The 19,403-nt window shown below is 38.1% G+C and overlaps 3 protein-coding genes across 5 annotated transcripts; 2 read left to right on the top strand and 1 right to left on the bottom strand.

The window, feature by feature from the left end:
• The first annotated feature begins 244 nt into the window (after positions 1-244).
• LOC113672056 (uncharacterized) lies at positions 245-2,906 on the top strand. The gene is made up of 2 exons (XM_089214186.1): positions 245-604; positions 1,721-2,906. The coding sequence occupies exons 1-2, from the start codon at positions 355-357 to the stop codon at positions 2,302-2,304; spliced, it is 834 nt and encodes a 277-aa protein (XP_089070312.1). The 5' UTR covers positions 245-354; the 3' UTR covers positions 2,305-2,906.
• On the bottom strand, positions 2,434-10,075 carry LOC113672049 (zinc finger-containing ubiquitin peptidase 1). Of its 2 annotated transcripts, XM_027188326.2 has the most exons (11): positions 9,690-10,075; positions 9,516-9,578; positions 9,020-9,085; positions 8,043-8,218; positions 7,413-7,544; positions 6,528-6,696; positions 6,026-6,217; positions 5,334-5,396; positions 4,606-4,711; positions 3,911-4,080; positions 2,434-3,483 (listed from the first exon to the last, which is right to left on the bottom strand). In XM_027188326.2, exons 1-11 carry the CDS (start codon positions 9,859-9,861, stop codon positions 3,218-3,220), a joined length of 1,575 nt encoding a protein of 524 aa, XP_027044127.2. In that variant the 5' UTR covers positions 9,862-10,075; the 3' UTR covers positions 2,434-3,217. The 2 variants fall into 2 exon arrangements, with proteins under 2 accessions (XP_027044127.2, XP_027044128.2); XM_027188327.2 differs by lacking the exon at positions 9,020-9,085 and having other exon boundaries at positions 9,690-10,065.
• A 1,243-nt stretch (positions 10,076-11,318) lies between these two features.
• Positions 11,319-17,062, top strand: LOC113672006 (serine/arginine-rich splicing factor 5). Of its 2 annotated transcripts, none has more exons than XM_027188277.2 (8): positions 11,319-11,565; positions 11,680-11,750; positions 11,992-12,057; positions 12,462-12,555; positions 14,794-14,867; positions 15,240-15,333; positions 15,645-15,715; positions 16,067-17,062. In XM_027188277.2, exons 1-8 carry the CDS (start codon positions 11,434-11,436, stop codon positions 16,395-16,397), a joined length of 933 nt encoding a protein of 310 aa, XP_027044078.2. In that variant the 5' UTR covers positions 11,319-11,433; the 3' UTR covers positions 16,398-17,062. The 2 variants fall into 2 exon arrangements, with proteins under 2 accessions (XP_027044078.2, XP_027044076.2); XM_027188275.2 differs by having other exon boundaries at positions 12,459-12,555.
• The last annotated feature ends 2,341 nt before the right edge of the window (positions 17,063-19,403 follow it).

The raw sequence follows: 19,403 nt of genomic DNA, 5'->3' as shown, positions 1-19,403 counted from the left end.
ACCAATCATAGCGCACGGACTAACTAAGAGATATGATGTAGGTGTTTCCAAAGCACGCGCTATTAAAGTTCTGGCCCCGGTTGTTCGAAAGTCGCCGGATAACACTGTCCACTGGATAAATCTCAATCCTGTGGATAACGCTATACGTTTTGCTAGCACGTATCCGCTAGATAGCGATTTATCCGTTGGATAGCTTTATCCGCTATCCATTTATGCTAATGAGCCCAGATAAATGGTGGAGCGATACCAAACAGTTTCCCTCTTTGTGACGTAATTTCATAGCATTTTGAATCGCCAAAAGTCAACACAAGGGCTGAATAGCGTGGACACGGTAGCACGCTTAATTCATGTATCATGTCGGTCTCTCTCGATCACGTTATGACAGTTCTACCGTTACGCAAACCACACACTAAACTCTGGGCCAAGAGGAGGGCGGATCTTACAGATGGAAGAGAAAGTCAAATAAAAGACGTTTTAGCCAAGATCGAAGATGTGGACGACCGCAAAACTTATTTATTGCCATCACCAGGATACACTAAAGGAGGAAATGAAAACCGGCCGCTCGTGAGCTGTCTGAAGGGTTATGTAAGGGCCTATTTACACGGTACGACTTTGTCGCATGCGACAAGCTTACGACAGGCTTACGACACGAATTGTTTCGTGTAAATCAAACCTACAACTCGCTTACGACTCTTAAGTCATGTCGTAGGCCTGTCGTAAGCTTGTCGCATGCGACAAAGTCGTGCCGTGTAAATAGGCCTTAAGAGAATCTCCGGGTATGTAAGTAGAGTCTTAAGTTTATGCCAGCGTGATTACCCTGTCCAGATGAAAGTTTTGTTTGAAAACTAGCATCCCTATAGATACCAAGGTAGGATGCTCAGTGCTCTTTCAATTCAAGCCGCCACAAAAGTGTTGTCAAACGTGCCCTCCAATTATTTGAGAATCGGCCTGTCTAGAGAATTCTTGCTCTATCGCTTTGCCCCTGACAGCCTATAGGTTGCTGTGTGCCACATATTTCATCGAATATGTTTCGAACGTTAAGAGCATCTCGGTAGCTGATTCCAATCAATGGACTTCTTCCTTAAATGCTCTTGATATTCATTATATGAATCATGTCACTTTGTTGCCTCTTAGAGGCCTCCTTGAGGGAAGAAAGTCTTCCCCTCCCCCAGGTCTTGAGGGTCCTTCGCCTATGGTCAGGGGTGCCTTGTTTTGGCGATGTAACGTAGTGGTTGTGGGACGCCTTATGCAGCCTGCGGGGTGTGACTAGTTGCTATGAAGAGGGAAAATAGCACCGACTTCTTTGCGCTGAAACATAGAGGATCATCAGAAAGTAGGTTAAGCTACACTTAAGAGACGTTGGAAAGAATGTCAGGCTCTGTACCTAACTCCTTCTTTCGAGTAACGAAAAGCACCTACTGTGTTAGTTTCGTGAAAAGAAACTTGGTTTGGTTGCGAAATAAATCGCTATTTTTTTCTTCGCGCGCCTAATAAGCGAGAATGCACACGTCTCAGCGTCTCCACCCAAAAGCTCTTGAACAGTATTAAACCATATCAGCGTTTACGTTTACATGGCAACTAGGACTGGCAACTCAGTGATTAAATTTAAGGAAGTACTGATGACGTTTCATTTGTTTCTGGTAGATCCATAGCTGAAAGACATCACAGTTGACGGTATACAATTCAGATGAAGATTTTAAGAAGTTTTTTTTTTTTTCAGGCCTTGTTAGAGCTCTGGAAGTGTACAGTTCGAATAACGCGGCCACTGCAAAATGGCGCTCGGGTCTGCAACCATTAAGTGTTTACCAGCAAAGCCAGTTGGAAAAATCTGTCCGAGATTATACACGACTGTACAGCGTGCAGCACTCTCCACCCTACACAACTTTAACTGTTCGCTGGCGAAACCACGGAGAAGAAAACTGTTATACAGTGGAATCTCTTCAAAAAATTTTCAGCCACTTTGGTCCGATAAGAAAGATCAGTTTTCGGAGTGATTGTAGTGCTCATGTCGTATTTGAAAATGCGGAGAATGCATGCTCAGCTCTCAGCCTATCAAATTTAGGCTTTCCAAGGTGTCCTCTGCATGTTCGCTGGCTACCAGAGGAAAAGAAGAGGCTGCTTTGGAGAAGAAAAGATGCTATTCCTAAGCCAATTAAATTAAAGGGTACTGTAATCAATGGAAGAAAGACTGGAAGTCTTAAAGAGTCACCCAAATGGGGGATTAGAAAGTCGCCCCAGGCTCTGACGCGCCACAGTCAAATTTGCTGCACCGTTCATACCAATTCACGCAGTAAGGCACCATAACTTTTGATAACTTTTGTTTGAAATGTGGACCTAAACTACTCTACTTGCTATTTTAAGGGTTTATCAGTTAATTCTGAGTAATAAAAACCTATCCAGCTAAAAATCTTAGAAGAAAATAAGTACAAAACGTCCCCTCTTGAAGCGTTTATTTTATCACATCTCCACAAATAAGATAAATTGCATTGCTTTAGTTTTCAACTATAGAAACATAACTATATCCAAAAATACGATTTCAACAATAAATAGATGTCTATGTTCTTGTTCCATTTAATTACACTCTCGCACTGTTGAAGTTATTTTCATAAATAAATAGACATTTTCCAGCACTTACACTTTTGGAATAAAATCTTGGGCATGAGCCCCTGTCTTGAGTTACTCTTTTTTAAGGTTCCATAATATCGTTTGTGGATATTCAAACGAAAGCCATTTAGCCATAATTTCATGCAATTCCGTTTGTTGCGTTATATCATCCTAATCAAATGTGACATCAGAGAAAAAAACAACTTGAATAGCTCAGGGTTCAGCCAAAAAAGGACATTTTTCAGTCTCAAGAACTTTGTGAGTCACTTTTACCAGTTTTTTTTCATGATTTACAAAACTAATCTGTAAACCAATCAGAAACGGATCACTTCAAAAGCTATAACTGTAGAGCCTATGGTTTTATCAATCCCTTCGCATATTGTAGTCTATTTCATTTTGTTGACTTCAAAACCTTCTTCCTTATCTTATTTGGAACTGTTAACTATGCTGGAGTTTAAAGAACTTGCCCACATATCAAACAGTACCCACAATAAAGGAATCTTCTACCTCAAGTAACACAAGAAAACTGCTACTAGATTTGCAAGATGTTTGCTTGTGATTAATTGCTTATAAATTTGTTCCCCATGACAACTTGCAAACTTACTTCTTTTTCTCAAGGTACTCTAAGAGAGTCTAAGGTTTTACTTTGTTCCATTTCTGGGGGGTCCATAATTCCCTCTACATACACGATCTGGTACTGCTTACACCTCATCTGCTTCAGTGACCGTCGTAAGTGCCGCAAGCCAGAACTGCTACTCTTAATGTCTTCCAAGAGGCTCTGCATCTGTTTGGCTGAGTGGGAGGGATCAAACAACAGGAGGTAGAGACCACCATCCTTACCAGAATGCTCCTCAACTCCAATCACCAGCCGACTATGCCCTATAGGACAAAAAGTAGAGTATTATGTCCTAGCCTGACTCATCGCTGTCAGAGCTTGTCTCTATCTTTGGAGCATGAAGTGACATGGGGTATTGCTACCCCTATTAGGTGGGATACCTGCCAATCGTAGGTAACAACTAACCATACTGTTCTGTATATATTTCCTAAGGTGTTGACAAGGAGAATTTGATTAACTATCAAGAGCTACTTCAGTTAGTGATCATTTCTTTTATTCTTGTGACCTTAAGGGGTGACTCGGGGATGATATTGTAAGGAGAAATTAGATGTTAGTCACACTAAGTGGTTAAAGGGTTAAAACTCTTGAGCAGAGAGAGGTGCTGTGAAAAATTAAGTTCTGGTCACTCCTGAGAGTGAATGGCTTAATTCATGAAATGAATCAAATCTCAAGCAAGCAAAGGTTACAAACCTTGATGCTGAAGGTAAAGTGGAGGAATTGAGGTTTGTCTGAGAACTGAGGAACCCACTGGGACTGCTGCAGAGCTTATGTTACAGCTAAAGTAACGCTTTATCCACGAAAACATTTCAGGATGCGTGCCATCACAACCAGTGGCTTGGTGGAAGTCAAGAATCTTAGCTCTGCAAAAAACATAAAAGTATGAAATACTGATTAAAGTGCTGGAAAACATGAGAAAGGAGCTATGTCAGGGTTTGAACATCTGCCATTGAGTTTATCCATCCATAGCCAGCCTTGACCATTAACAATTTGCCATTCAGCTCTTACTCTTGGTCTACTTTTCAACACTCTCATTTTCCTGGAGGTCTAACCCTCTCACACCCAGATGTGACTAAAAAGGAGGGAGGTGGGGGTAATAGAGAGGGGCTTGTTCGAGTGAGGGGGCTTATCAGAGAGGGGCTTGTTAGAGAGGAGGTTTATTAGAGAGGGGGCTTTTAAGAGATAGGGCTTATCAGGGAGGGGGCTTATCAGAGAGGGCCCTTTATCAGAAAGGGGGCTTATTAGAGATGGGACATAATAGAAGCTTGAAGCTTTAGGAGGGAGGCTTGTGAGAAAGGGGGTCTTATAAGGGCATTTCTGGTGAGAGCTGATCATGAGCATCTAAGATAAAGGGAACTCAAACCAGTGAAGGACTCTGGTGCCTGTACCTTATCTGTAATGATCTAAAGACTGTTGCTATCTCTGTGGCTCCAATCCATTTTCTGGTATTGATCAATTTACATCCAAGCTGTTCAGAACCCTGCCTGTCGAAACCTTTAAGGTAAATTTACAGCAAAAAGAAATGATTAGTTTTTACTAATAGGTATTTCTCCTAAGTGCAGCAATTGGTCCTGACAAGTAACTAGGGCAAAAAATTTGCTGCCTTTCATACAGAAAGTACTTGAGATGATTGTGATTTTTTAAACTCATTGGGCCAGTTCTTCAAATGAGGTCTAACCTAAACTGCTGTTTTATGCAAGCAATGGACCTCTGGGATTTTTTTTATAAAAAGATTGATTTAATTATTTAAATAAATGTCCATCTACTATTAGCTTTTGGTGCTCTTGACACTGTTCACAAAAAAAATGTTCAGATGAAAGGTTCCACTAAATTGAAGATGGTTTAGAATGTGGGTTTGTTAAACAATGGCTAAACTTTATTTAAATAACCAGCCCATTGACTTTGACAACAATTTTATTCATTTCCTTATTCTGATAGAAAATATAAATCATTACACAAGATGTTGACTAATATTTTAAAATACACAATACTACTGTTTACTTAACTAAGACAATAGCATGTGGAATTTTCCAGTGTTTTCTTGAAAATACTTGTTTTCTGAACAGACCCTGGGCCTTGGAAGATTTAAAAGCATTCACTAACAGTTTCCTCTTACCACTTGTCCAGGCAGCCTCTATAAACTGTTGAATTCTGGGTATAGATGGTACCTTCTCACCGACTGATCACACAAAGAAATGAAACAAATTATAAATTAGTTTCCCAGTTGCGTGATCAAAACTTAACTAGCAGGCTCTTCCAAAAGGTGGATACCCTGAGCAAATGGACATTCATGTATCTACATCCACTTTTAAAGATTGTCTATACTGCGGAAAGATTATCATTAGGTTAAAAACAAAAAACAAAAACAAAAAAGGAATGCAAGAAGCAGCAGTCAACCATGAATTCAAGAAACAACAACTGCATTGCAAAAATGAACATTGGGATCAAAGTCTTACACAAGATAATCACTCCTACTGGTAAGTTGATTGCAAATAAACTTTTTATTTCAAAATGTTACGCTGCACAATGAGAAAAATTTGCAGCTAGTGATGCATAACTTGTTTAGAACCCCTTATAATTCAATCTCATGAAAGTTCAACTCTTTCATCAAGCTACCAAATACTTGTCAAAGTTTTCTACACCAAAAAAATTCTCTAACCCATGAACTTAAATGCAAAAAATCTTAAGCATCTCCTGATTACTTTTAAACTAGGGTTAGAACCCCCTTAGCCTCTGAACTTCATTTCTCTTCCTATGAATGTAGATCATATTGAAGAAAAATTAAAGTTTTTAAAATGATGCACTCACCACTGTACATAACTGGTCTATAGGTATCCATTTTTAGCAATGCAGAAATCAGCATTTGTAAATTTCTATAGCCACACCCCCAGCCTGCATCACCCACAGTGCTGGCATAATGATCTGTATCTAGAGCTAGCCATGCAGCTTTGGTGCCACTGACCCCCATATCATATCGATGATGAAGTTGAGGAATTATGCCTTTAAACAAAAGTAAACACTTCCAGTTAATATCACAACTTTTTATTATTTGGATTAATCCATAGTGGCTTCAGTAAGAAATAATGAACAATGTATTTAAATTGCTATCAATGGCTTCATTGATTTGAATAACAAACTGCTACCTAAAGAGTGTTAATTCTATTGACTGCATTTGCACTTTCTATGGAACAAAGTTTGGCAAAATGGAAGTCAAAGAAAGTCAAGAAAATCTCTCTGAGATATTCAGAACCAAAGATAATAAGTTGATACCAGCAACTTATGGGACAAAAAGACAAAATCTCACTGTTACCTCTGGTGCATGATTCTCCACTATCATTATCTGTCATTAGAATTTTTAACATTTCTGCTTTCCTGGCATAGTAATCACCCACAGATGCTTTATTCCTGGTCACATCCCTCTCAAGGGCACGACTGTACTGAGTGACATAACCTCCAGAGGAAGTCATACCATACATGGACTTTCAATACAAGAGGTAAGAGAAAAAGACAAAATTATTCATTCGATAAGATATTGCAAAAAAATAGATTCAACAGTAAACTGATTCTGCAGATTTCACTTTTCTATTAATTTGAACCATAATTGTAAATTTTCAATCCAACTGGGAAAAAAGACAAGGCATGCTCGTTGGAAGCCAATGGCTGGCTTGGTAGTCAGTGCATGAGACTTGAAACAGAGGAACTAGTTTTTGAACCTAAGATGGAATCATGATGTTGCGTTCTTGTGCAAGTCACATCATGCACACCATGCCTCCCCCCACACATTTAATTTATCCTCAATGGGATGCTAAACCATCACCCACGGTCACACCTTAGTACCAGCCGCGCAACAGGGGACAATCCAAACAAGGCCCATATAGCTCATATTGATTAAAACAGGCAGAATACAAAGAGGACATAATTTCAATAAACTGGGGGTTCTGTCAGAATGAATATTAATGCTTTTATGTCTGGGTACAAAGTAAACACAGTCTGCTTGCTGAAGTGCATGCAGCCCATTTACAGATGTAACAAACTAATGCCTGATAATGGCGTGGAGCACAACCCAGTTACCCTGCTTGGGAACGAAATCTGTCCACTTTTAGTCCAGTACCCTGACCTTTAAGTCACTGTATTTCTCAATGAAAAAAATGGGAGGCTGAGAGCACTTCATCAAATCAATAACATTTGTTAAAACCTGAAGCTTCTTTAGCTCCTCATCCTCTTGAAGTTTTTGTTCCTCCTGTTCTCTTCTTTGTTCACTTTCCAGTGCCTGAGCCAACAAGTGATCATCCCACTCACATGGTTGGTTCTCAAGTCGTTCCATTTCCTTAAGACCGAGAACCAAAATAAACAATAGCCTATTTTAAGTACAAAAACTGTGAAAAAATCTAATTTCCCACTTTAATAAAAGTGCTACCACAGAGAATCAGCATTTGATCTAACATCAAAAAGTACAGTCTGTCCTGGAGAGGAGCATCAAGTGTAAAACTTAAACTTTTACTACAGTCAATATGAAGCTTTTTTTACTTTCTAATCACTTGTGATAAAAGAATGATGGTTTACAGTGTTTGTAATTTGAGCCTGTACTTTTGAGCATAATAGATTTACAACAAGCAAATCAAGGAAAAAATATTAGTTCCTAACCCTAGCAAAGTAACTAAAATGGAATCCTTTCAACTCTGTCACTCCCAAAACATTATTTTAATTAGTAATTTTCCCAACTGTCTGCTGTACAAGGTTTCAAGCAATACTGAAAATTTTGAAGGGGTATCAGTGATCCCAGGGAGGAAAATTACCCAGCAGGAATGATATGTATCTACCTTACCTGTTTTTCAAGTTCCTGAGCCAGAGCAGCATCACTCTGAGTGTAAATCACAGGTACTTCATACTGTTCCTGTGGCTGAAATGTTACCCCTAGCAGACTGTTTGTAGTAGCGTCATTTATGGCTTGATCTTCTAATGAGTGTGCAAACATGTGATCATCCCACTCTGGCGCAGAAACTAAGAATATAGAATAATTAATAGAGTGAAGATGTCATATTTTAAGACAGAAAACAATAGCCGTGACAATAATGATGATGATATACTATCGAGTGTGTTTGAAATGGTTCTATCCCAAAAATTAGACTGTATCAAAGACAAACTTTATGATGTATATTGATTATATCTCTATCTCATTCTCTCATTATCTTATCCTATACATTATTTAGTAATGGAAGAAAGTTTGAGTAACAAATTATACAAAAAAACCCTTTTTTTAAGATTGGAAACAATATTTTTGCTGGTGCTTCTTAGAAAATAATAATATTGGAATAACAAGAGAATGAAAAGCAGATTTTTTTGTAGTCATTTTGTAGTAGCACTTTATCTTTTTAATAATATTTTCATCAAAGAATTGCTTTATTTTAAGGTACATCTAGATGTTTCCAAATATTTATGCACTTCAAAAATTCATCATTGAGACACTTATTAATATTTGTATTATATTGTTTACAATAGCTTGTTTTCTAATGACCATTTTATAAAGCTGCTTATATTTAAAAAGGGGGTAAGTTTCTAAAGAAACTGTGATGCTGCGTTGATGGTGATTTTACAGGAAAATTTGGTTTTGTTAATTGGGTTGATAGTGTAAATTGACCACTCCCAAGAGTTTTAAAAACTTAGAAACTCTCTATGGTAGCCAATTTACTTTATCAAATCGCAGGATGAAACCAAATTGTCTTGTTTATGTTTTTGTTCTTTGCAGCAGACTTGAAATCAAGATATTTTCTGCAAAGTACTTCTTTCAACTTCAAAGCTTACATGGCATGTATTCTGTGGCAGTGACAACAGATTGTCCCTCTAAGCAAGACTGCTTGGCTCTGCCATCTATAGGAGTTGATAAAACATTTGAACTTTGGTTGATTAACAATTGAAGTAATACTGATTTTTGAAATTTTTCAAATTCTAATTTATGATATCAGTTCTAATGTCTAGTCAAAACCTGTCTTTAACGGTGATTGAAATAACATCATTAGCTGATGTTTGCTAATTATTTGTCTTAATTGAGTTTAATTTACTTGTTTGACTTTCTAATCATCTTGTTTAAAATCAATTAAACTGATCTCACGATTTTAACGTAAACGTGACAATTCAAACTTTCCTTTAACGAAATACGTGTTTAAACGTATAGAATTGAATGTAAAACTCGCACAGGATACCGTGGATTAATATATTTATAGGAAACCATTTTATGATTTTAAAAAACGTTTTTCTCCGTCACTCATGACAGGAATAAAATAGTTTCAATTTAACTAACCTATCTGTTGACATCTTCCGTAATTACATTCCCGAAAATCGACTGTATCCGAGAATCCCGGAACTGAAATCAAACAAAAACAAACCTTATTGTATTTACTTCCCACATACCTGCTAGAGGCTTTTAAAATACTTTTCACGATTGAAAATCGCGCTTCGAAAATGCTCATCTCACCTAAATCATCGAATCGATTCGCCTCAGACGATGTGGAGGGTTGTGTAAAATGTTCCTCTACATGAATACCGATGTTCTCTTTTGAAACAGATGTACCACAAACAGGACAAATCGACAAGGAGGGAGGAAGGTCGATGTCATGTCGATATAATTCTTCACGCCGTCTTTTCATATCAACTGGTACAAGACCTGGATCACGAAGACATCACCGCAAGCATATCAAAATCATGCTTTCGGTTTGAGAGGAGTTTCAAAAATAGCAAAAAAAATTGAAACACCTCTGATCCCAACGACTTTCCTGGTGATCACGATTTGCCACCAGTCGAAAGTCACCAGGCGTTACGATCAAGTTTGAACGCCAAAAAGAGGCAAATCCTTGAACCTCAGTTGTGTCACGTTCCATCCAGACAAATTAGATTGCGTTACTATTAAGAGTTTGACAGCGGTGATTTGTCTTCATCGAGCCAGTAACGATATTTCTTTGGGGATATTCAGATGACTAACTTTTTTTCTTTTCCACTCGTTGCCCTCAAAAATCGAAAATTCTCTGAAAAAAATGGTAATTTGCCAGTGATCTAAAGTTTACTGGAAAATAAGTGGGATAGCCCCCAAAAAGGTAGTTTAAAAAGCGGCCAGGAGCCCATGGCCTCCTGAAGCGGCACAATCGCCACAAAAAATCTTTAAAACTTAATCGAGTAATCGAAATACCCTTCTTGCTTTCATTTGTCTGCTGTTACTTTGTTTTTTTTTTTGGAAAGAGAATCGAAATTGATGATGACATTTATTCTATCAACCTTAACAAAAATTAAAAACAACAGTCTATATAAATTTATTATAGTGTAAAGTAGATAGCAGGCCCACATCAGCAATAGCTGCCATCTATTTAACCTGCTTTACCAAAATAAAGGATGTATGTACGTATGTATGTCTAAAGGAAGCCGCTTGTTTGATGAACAGGTTAACTAGCTCTCTTTCCACCAATCCTACGTTCAGGCTATGCGAATTTCCCGAAATTTAATATCTCAGCTCTACAAATTTGCAAATATGAAATAAGAAAGGAATAATTTGCCTATGAAGAGCGGTTCTGGTAGCGGACGATGAGAGAATAAATATTTTTCCTCTTTGGAGCCGCTTGATCTTTCATCAAAGGACCTTTACCGCCTGAAGAATATCAATTGGACAATTCTTCTTTTTCTTTCTTTCATTCTTTCTCTCTCTCTTTCTTTCTTTCTTTCTTTTGTTTTTTTCCTTTCTTTCTTCTGTTTCTTCTGACATAGTTTGACGCTACTCTGGTTTGCAGATTTAATGAATGTAACCGAAGAAGTTACGATTCATAGACCCAACGTTTCGACACTCCTGTCTAGTGCCTTCATGAAGGCACTAGAAAGGAGTGTCGAAACGTTGGGTCTATGAATCGTGACTTCTTCGGTTACATTCTTTAAATCTGCAAACCAGAGTAGCGTCAAACTAGTTCTGATTGTCCACCTGGTTGCCGTGTGAACTTTAATATATTCTGTTTCTTCTGTTGAACGCGCCTTTGATGGGCACCGCTTTACGCTAGGTCTTTGTTCATGGGGGAGGAGATACATAGGACCTTTATTGATGTATACTTCTGAGCCCAGGTGAAAGACAAAAGGAGCATTTCATGATCATCCGGGACATCGGCGTTGGTTCTTCAGCTTCCTCGTGAACCTCCATTTTGTTGAATCTCGTTGGACTTTTTCCTTACTTGTGGTGGCTCAATATGTCTCGTGGTGGCACACGAGTTTACTTTGGAAGACTTCCTAGAGACACAAGAGAAAGAGATTTGGAACGATTCGTTCGGGGATTCGGAAGGATACGGGAAGTTAGCATTAAACTTGGATACGGTTTTGTGGTAAGCTAAGTCCACGAGGAAAACTTATTGCTAAATTTTGTGGAATTTTCTAGCTTTGTTTGATCGCTAGGTGCAACATGTTCGTAATTTATACATATTGTTTGCTTTCCTTAGGAATTTGATGATTCAAGAGACGCCGATGACTGCGTTTATGACTTGAATGGAAGGGAACTGTTAGGTGAAAGGTAAGCTTTTCAACTCTTTTACTCTTAAGTTGAAGTTAGCAATGCGATCCTCTCGGCCGCTTTGGCTTAAAACAAGAAAGCTGCAGTAATTAATGTTTTTTTGAATGTCACCTGTGTAGTATAGTGATAAAGGTTTAACTTTTGCCTACTGGTTAACCTTGAATTATTAGACCTGCTTAATTTTACGAAGTACACTCTATTAAGTTGGCTTATCGCCTTTTTCCTCTTCGTTCTAACGCAGAGTCGTCGTGGAACATGCAAGAAATCCTTCCAGAAGCCAAGACTATGGTTATAGAAGCCAACCCAGGTGAGTAATCTAGCACAGAAATTTCAAAACAAACATAACGTGTGACAAAGTCATCGACATGCTGTTATACTGAACATCATTTTCTCCCTGCGTCGGCTCAATTTCATACGACCTCCCTCCCCATACTTACTTAGTACTACTTTGTAGCATAACATTTCATACTTAGTCACTCTTACTTTTAAATTAAACGAAAAACTATTAATGAGTACATGTATGTTTTCCACACTAACACTGAGTTATTCTGAATGTGTTCTCGTCCCTCAATTAAACTTGATTGCTTGTATCTTGCTCTGTTGTTTGAAATGTATGTCTTGCACAGAGATACATGTTGTGAATATCATTATCCACAGTCAGTCTGTAAAGTATCTCTTTGTCTATTATTTCAATGTCACCACCTCAAGCAGCAGCAGGAGCAGTCAGAGACGGGGCCGCACACCACCTCTCAGAACTGAACACAGACTTGCAGTGGAAAATCTTTCTTCACGGATTAACTGGCAGGTTTGTGCAACTTGATGTTTGCAATTTGTCCTGTCTCCATACCATCAAAGTTTAGAATTTTTACATTTACTAGTTTTTTTGCGGCTACTGTCTCCTATAGGAGGCAAATCCACATATGTCATTGAGATGAGGGCGTGTAATGATAGAATTCCAATCTTGCCTGGTTTTTACCTGATGTTTCCTAGTGCTACTAATTATTTGTTTTGGAGTGTCAAAGTAGTCTAACATTCGCACTCAATACACAGATGAGTTCTCTCCTTTTGTGATTTTTTGATGGCTTACAGACACTGGCACACTATGTTTTTAGTTCATGCCATGACACTACAGAAAACAGCAGAAGGTGAAAAATACCTCAATTATTTCAGGATTCACACAGTTAAAAGCATAAGTTTTCCTTGCAGAAATATGATTGGCACATCATAAAACTTAGAGTAAAAATTTTTCTTCAAAGAAAGAACATTTTGTTGTTTAAATCAGCAAATTATGTAGATCTTAAGATACAATCTTTTTAGTTCTTAGCACAACACTATTAACACTATTTAAGATGAACAACCCAAAATTAGTTCACAGGGGCATCCATTGACACATAATTTAAATGAAAACTTTTCCTCACAGAAATTTCTCAATAGATGTGATCTGCATATCATGGAGGAATTTTTTTTCTTTGAAAAGAGGGTATTGTACTGTTTGAATCAGTAACTTATTCTAAAAGGGCCACTAAATTTGTGAAGCAAGCAAGCTGCAAAGTATAATACCTTGAGTTATGTGTAAGACTGATGGAATGGAGGAACAGTGGATTAGCAGAACTGCAGGATTATATTCAGACACATAATGATGGAATATCCAAAAATGCAGAATGCTTTTTTGTATAAAGCAAAAGATTCAAAAAATGGAATGGCAATAAAATAAGAAAATTATTTATAATTAACAGGCTAAATTAAAAGAAGCATAGGATATCATTGTTGGAGCCCAGAGGATAGGGGAACCATGAGGCTTTTGAGTTAGCTCCTGTAAATTCTTATTATGTCACCACTGTTGTCATTATTGTTAATATTACTATTTTTTACCTTTCAATTATCGGTTGAATGTCAATCAGACAATATAGTCTTGAATCATCTTTCTCTTGTGGAACAGGGAAATATGTGGGATGCGTCACTATTTAACCTCTAGTTTTTTCCAATGCTATAAAAATTGTGCTATATCAGTATCCACAAGTAGTCTTTGATTGTCAAATTTTTAGGAGAATGAGGAAAGCATACCTTTTACTTAACCTTTTTGTTCAGCTGCCTTTTTATTTTAATTTTTTTTTTCACTGTAAAGCTTTCTGATTGTTTGCACTTTAACTGAATTGATTTGATTAGAATGGTGTATGCCTCAAATCAATTAGCATAACTAGGAAAATATTTCAATTGGTATGATGTGGAGTTATCATAATTTCTTTAAAAAAATAACTTTACGATCGCCACCTCTTGATCTGTAGATATCCAAACCTAGCTTTGCCATGTCCTAGCCAGTACGTCTGCCCTTGTCCTAATCAGTCGGTCACTCAGTCAGATGGCAATTTGACCTTGATCCAGGAGTGCACTATCTGACCTTGACTTTTGCTACCCAACCAACTGTAGCAGCAAGTGCCAAGACGTTTGAGCACCATGCCATGTTAAATTTCCATTCCGACCCTTGCCTCACCAAACAGACAATCAGGGCTTAAGTTAGTGCTATTGTGGCCGTCCAACCATCGTGTGATTTCTCTCTCACCTGAGCTTAGTCTTACAGTTGGCCACCAGCGCACGCCAGCCACATTCTGTTTCCGTTATGTAAAGTTTCATTCTGTTAAATTGATGAAAAAGATTGTTGGACAGGTAAGTATCATGGTTTCAAGAACAGTGATCCATTGATGGCAGCCCAAAAAGAGTATTAATAGGTCTTTTAAGAAGTTAATGTTCATTCTGGGTCAGTCTTTATGGTGAGATTGGGTCTTTAACAGAGCATCATCCTTTTTACAGATTACTTCTCATATTCAAATATTATTTGGTGTGGAGAGTGCTTTAAGTCTAGAAACTGTAAAACATAACATTTTATTGGCTGTGTGAACTTTACACCTAAAGGTCAGCAAAACAAAATTTCCATTCAGCCTGGGTCTAACGAAGACTAGGACTACTTTTTTCATATGTACTCTCTGCTCTCAATGTTGCCAAGTTTTTTAGAGCGTACATGGCTGAAAATGATATGTATTTTCAGGATTTGAAAGAGTATATCTCCAAGGCTGGAGAAGTCACATTTGCGGATGCACACAAGAGAAGGCAGGGTGAAGGGTGTGTATCTTTTCTTATGCATGATATTTAAAAAAGAACTTTACTGTAGTTGCTAGTTAGTGTGCTTGCCATGTAGTTGCTAAATTATGAAATATTACCTATGTTGTGTTATGAATTTGTGTCAGTGAAGCAAAGCTGAATTGAAGTCTTCTTCTAGGATTTCATTACTCATCACTCTTATTTTGTTACAGAAGTAATTGTAAATGTCTCTAATGAAAGCAGCAAAGTTTTAGTCAGAAGTTCTAATGGAAGATTCTGGTTGCATTTGGTCTAGTGACCAGTGAATGATTTTTCAACTGTGTCTATTTAACTTATCTATTGAATTAGATAAATGTTTGGTACATTACATTAACAGTAAATTGTCCATTCCAGAGTTGTGGAGTTTGCTTCCAAGGAAGACATGAAGGCAGCTTTGAAAAAGCTTGATGATACAGAGTTGCATGGCAAACGTATCCGTCTCAAAGTTGTAAGCTGTGATTTCCTTCTTGCATAAGAGAATGAGATAATTTCTATGTTATTGTGTCTTTGAATTTTCAAGATTGTTCATACAGCTTGTGGTGGTTTTATGGCATTTGGGACTAAATGTTCTACTTAAGATTGCCAAGAAACAATCTGAATTTTTTTCTTTTTAAAGCAAAGTTATGTGCAAACCTGGTAGTGGTGACTATGATAGGAACAGATTGATTGCAGAAACTTTTAGAGGGAGGAAACTTCAGCAACACATCTTAGTCTTTTTGCTTTGTTGGCAGGATCCTAAATTTAATTTTTTGCATTTAGGAAAAAGTGAGGTCCTCCTCACGACGTTCCCGCAGTCGCAGTCGATCTCGCTCCCCAAAACGCAGAAAAAGGTATGTATTTTTACTGAACTTTTTTAAAGGCTCATTTGAAAATGGAAAGAAACTACATATTCTTGATTCCTTGGAAAAACTCCCGTACAGGTTGTTAATTTTAAATGGCTAGATGAAAAAGAAAGAAAGGCAAGTTTTGTACAGTTTTTAATAGATCATGAAGTGGTTTTGTTCAACATGGGTTGATTGTTGGACATCTGTCATCCAAATATTTTGTGATCTTTGTTGGAAAAGGTATACACTGATAGTTAGAAATTTGTTCTTAGTTTGAACATGTGGTATTGCAGGTGTAATTTAGTTTGTAATCAATGCATTCTGTCATCAAACTTCTCTTTGTTTTTTTCCTTACAGAAGCCATTCACACTCACGAAGTCAATCCAAGTCACGCTCTAAATCCCCAAAGAAGCGTCATCGTTCTTCCTCTCGCTCCCAATCACCCTCCAAGTCCCGCAAGTCACGTTCACAGTCAAAAGAAAAAGAGCGCTCAAGATCCAAATCTGTGGAGGAAGAGGAGAAGAAATCTCCAAGTCCAGAGAAAGAGGAACAAGAAGAGGAAGCTGAAGCAGAGGTTGAAGCTGATGGGGATGAGAAGGAGGATAGTCCTGAGGCAGTTAATGGGGATGAAGAGAATGGTGATGCTGAACATGAGCTTGAGGTGGAGGATGAAGTTGAAGAAGACTGACTAATTTTTTTTATTTATACATAAACATGTAGTCACAAAATTAACACTACTCATTATAACATTTACCTGTCGGTAGTTCCACCAGGAAGGGCAGTTTACTCACCCTTTACTTTTGTTTGCCTTGCCCTTTTTTTTCTTGACAGCTTTATGTAATATTAGAATAAGTGCCACCATTACATCAAAGGGATGATTATTTTGGTTTCAACATATTTCGTTTAGCATCTCTCTCTATATTGCATTTTTAAACGTCATGGACACCTAACTTGAAAACACTACTTTTATTGTTAATAAGCTTCATGGGAAATTATTGGTGACTTACATGCTTGCCATAGATCTCATAAACCTGGTTTTTTTTACTGTTTTACTGTTTTTCCTGTTAAGTTTGTTTCTTGACTGGACAAGAGTTTAGATAGCAATCAGTCTCTAAATAGAGAGGATGCAAAGTTTAAAAGTACTTCCATTGTGATATGTTGCAAATATACTTTGTTAGCTTCCTACATTAATTTTATTGATGTCGATGTAGAAATATAGTTTAGTGAAAGTTTATGTAAGTATTTGTATATCTGTCAAAGATTGAAAGGTTAGGTTAGCAAGTAGTACCTTAGAAACTGTGTCAGAATTTGTAGTTTCCACTTTCCCTTGGAATTAAAGTCATACTCTTGTAATACTGTTTGAGTGTTTTTAACATCATCAGTTATGTGACTAAGAGAATTTTAGTGTGAAGAAGTCTTTTCAACCTTTTTTTTTATTTGAAATTCGTTACTACGGAGAGACTGTTGAATTTTAGCGAGGAATGCCATGTGAAGCATTTGTATTTCCAAATTTCTAGCAAGTGTTTTCATCCTGAAGATTCTGGACTTCCTCTTTGAGGTCAGGGTAACTGGGGAGGGGGGACTTTCTCAATCTTTGTTTGCTTTGACCCTAGGAACATCGAAAGAGCAAGCGTATGAGGTTACAAGCTTGAGCAGGATAATTGGGAGCGTTTCCCTTATTTTAGAGATATTTTTGCCCCTCCCCCCCTCCAACCTTACACCTGCCACACGGATGAGTATTGATGTAATCCAGGAGTAGAGCAGCCCTTAGCGTGTCTACTGGAAAAAGTGCAACCCTGAACGTTGCTTGAACGTGTCAGCCAAGTGGGGAACCTGTCCTTGCGGTTGAGGCATGGAAACAACGTTTTGTAAAGGTGAGAAGGCTTTCGGCGGGAGCCTCCACAAGGGTAATAGTAATTAAACACGCTGGTGAGTTGGGAGAAGGGCGAAGTCGTCACAATTACTCCAGGAGATCAACTTTACATGCTGCGGCGCCTTACCTTGTAAGTAGGAAACGGTAAAAAGAACGGAACGAAGGGTATAGTCTATTACCCCATAACATATAGATTTAGGCAAGCCTAAAAGCGGGGCTCGCATTTTTTTTCCCGCACGTCTCTTCAAAACTAAAGACCCTTCTATGGATAAAGTGCGTGGTAATATTAATGGATTTTCATTCGCAACTTCTCCGTGTCCATGTAGAGGACTGATTATAAGATAGAGCCCGTGGTACAGTTGGCCGCGCACGCTAAAAGTAGCACCTTGTACGGTCGGTCGTACGGTCGTACATCCAGATTTTTTCGGCTTCATGGGTTCTTACTATTTTGTATAATTATGGGGCTACACTCTGCGAGCTCCGCTATTACTGATCACGTTTCTACCCTCCGTTGGATGTTACCAGAGAAGTGACGTAATTGCTGGACTATGGTGAAGGAAAATGGCGGGAAAATGGCGCGGAGCTGTGAGGGAATGTTTGAACAAACTTTCATCCTTTAGTTTTCTGTAAGTCTAAGAGAAATGTTGTCAAGAAAGTCATACTTCGCAGTACTTGACAACCTGCTCGATATACTTGTTGGAGCATCTGTCTGGTAAGCCCAGATTATTCGAGGATGATTGAGATGAAAATTACTGCAGCTTTTGCCATACAAGGAACGTCATGATGTCAGTTTTTGCCATGCAAGTAAGTGTCATTCCGTGGTAACATATAGATTCAGAGCTCGCATTTTTTTCCCCGCACGTCTCAAGGGTACAACGCCTTGCCCCGGCCAGGACTAGAACCCGGGTCGTCCGACTCGGAGCCCAGTGCACTGACCACCAGACTGCTGGACAAAAGCCGTGGCATTGGTGTGCCCGCGGCACACTTGACCACGCATGTTAAAAGTAGTACCTTGTACGGTCGGTCGTACAGTCATAAGTCCAAATTTTTTCGGCTTGATGGGTTACTACTACCATTTTGTATAATTATGGGGCTACGTTCTGCGAGCTCCACTATTAGGAGAGCGCAAAATCTTTTTGGATATTCGTTTAAAGGAATGTAGAAAAAAATGGATATGCTCTTGATTTAATCTATCATAACTCAGGAAACTACGATAGTAAAACTAAGAGAAAGGACAAATGCTTGAAATACCACGACAAATTTTCCGAAGTTTTTCAGAAGCTCACTTAATTGCGCCAAAGAAAGCCCTCGCAGCCTAGCGACAACATTTTAGTTTTGTTTTTGTGTGCTTGAAATACTACTCAAATTTCCAAAGTTGTACCGAAGTTTCTTATTTGCAACGAAGAAAGTCTTCAGAGCCTAAGTTTTCTCTGTGTTGTTTTTTACCTTGTCAGAGGCTAGGGGCGCTGTTTCATTCAGTTACAGGATATTGTTGTTTATAATGCATACAAAGATTTAAACAGGTCAGCAGGGCATTCTCCTGAACATGGAAAAATGTGCAATTTACATGACGTCATCAGGAACAAAGTTTTAAAAAATTCTAAGGCATTAAAAAAACTCACGTAATGGCTCAGTGACACGATGTCAGATTACGGAAATTTACCCGGCATTCTATGAAAAATGACGCAATAGTGGTGTTGATACATCTACAAAGCACTCGATCTTTCATGATGATCAAAATTTCAGTGCAGAGTTTTAAATTTTGTTAATCCGGAAGGATTTACAATTAAAGCAACATGTGTTAACGTTTATGAAAAGATA

The sequence above is a fragment of the Pocillopora damicornis genome, chromosome 8, assembly GCF_964200805.1.
Source record: "Pocillopora damicornis chromosome 8, jaPocDami1.2, whole genome shotgun sequence".
NCBI classification, from domain to species: domain Eukaryota; kingdom Metazoa; phylum Cnidaria; class Anthozoa; order Scleractinia; family Pocilloporidae; genus Pocillopora; species Pocillopora damicornis.
The sequence above is the reverse complement of the archived record's forward strand: the minus strand, read 5'-3'. Positions and strand labels throughout refer to the sequence as shown.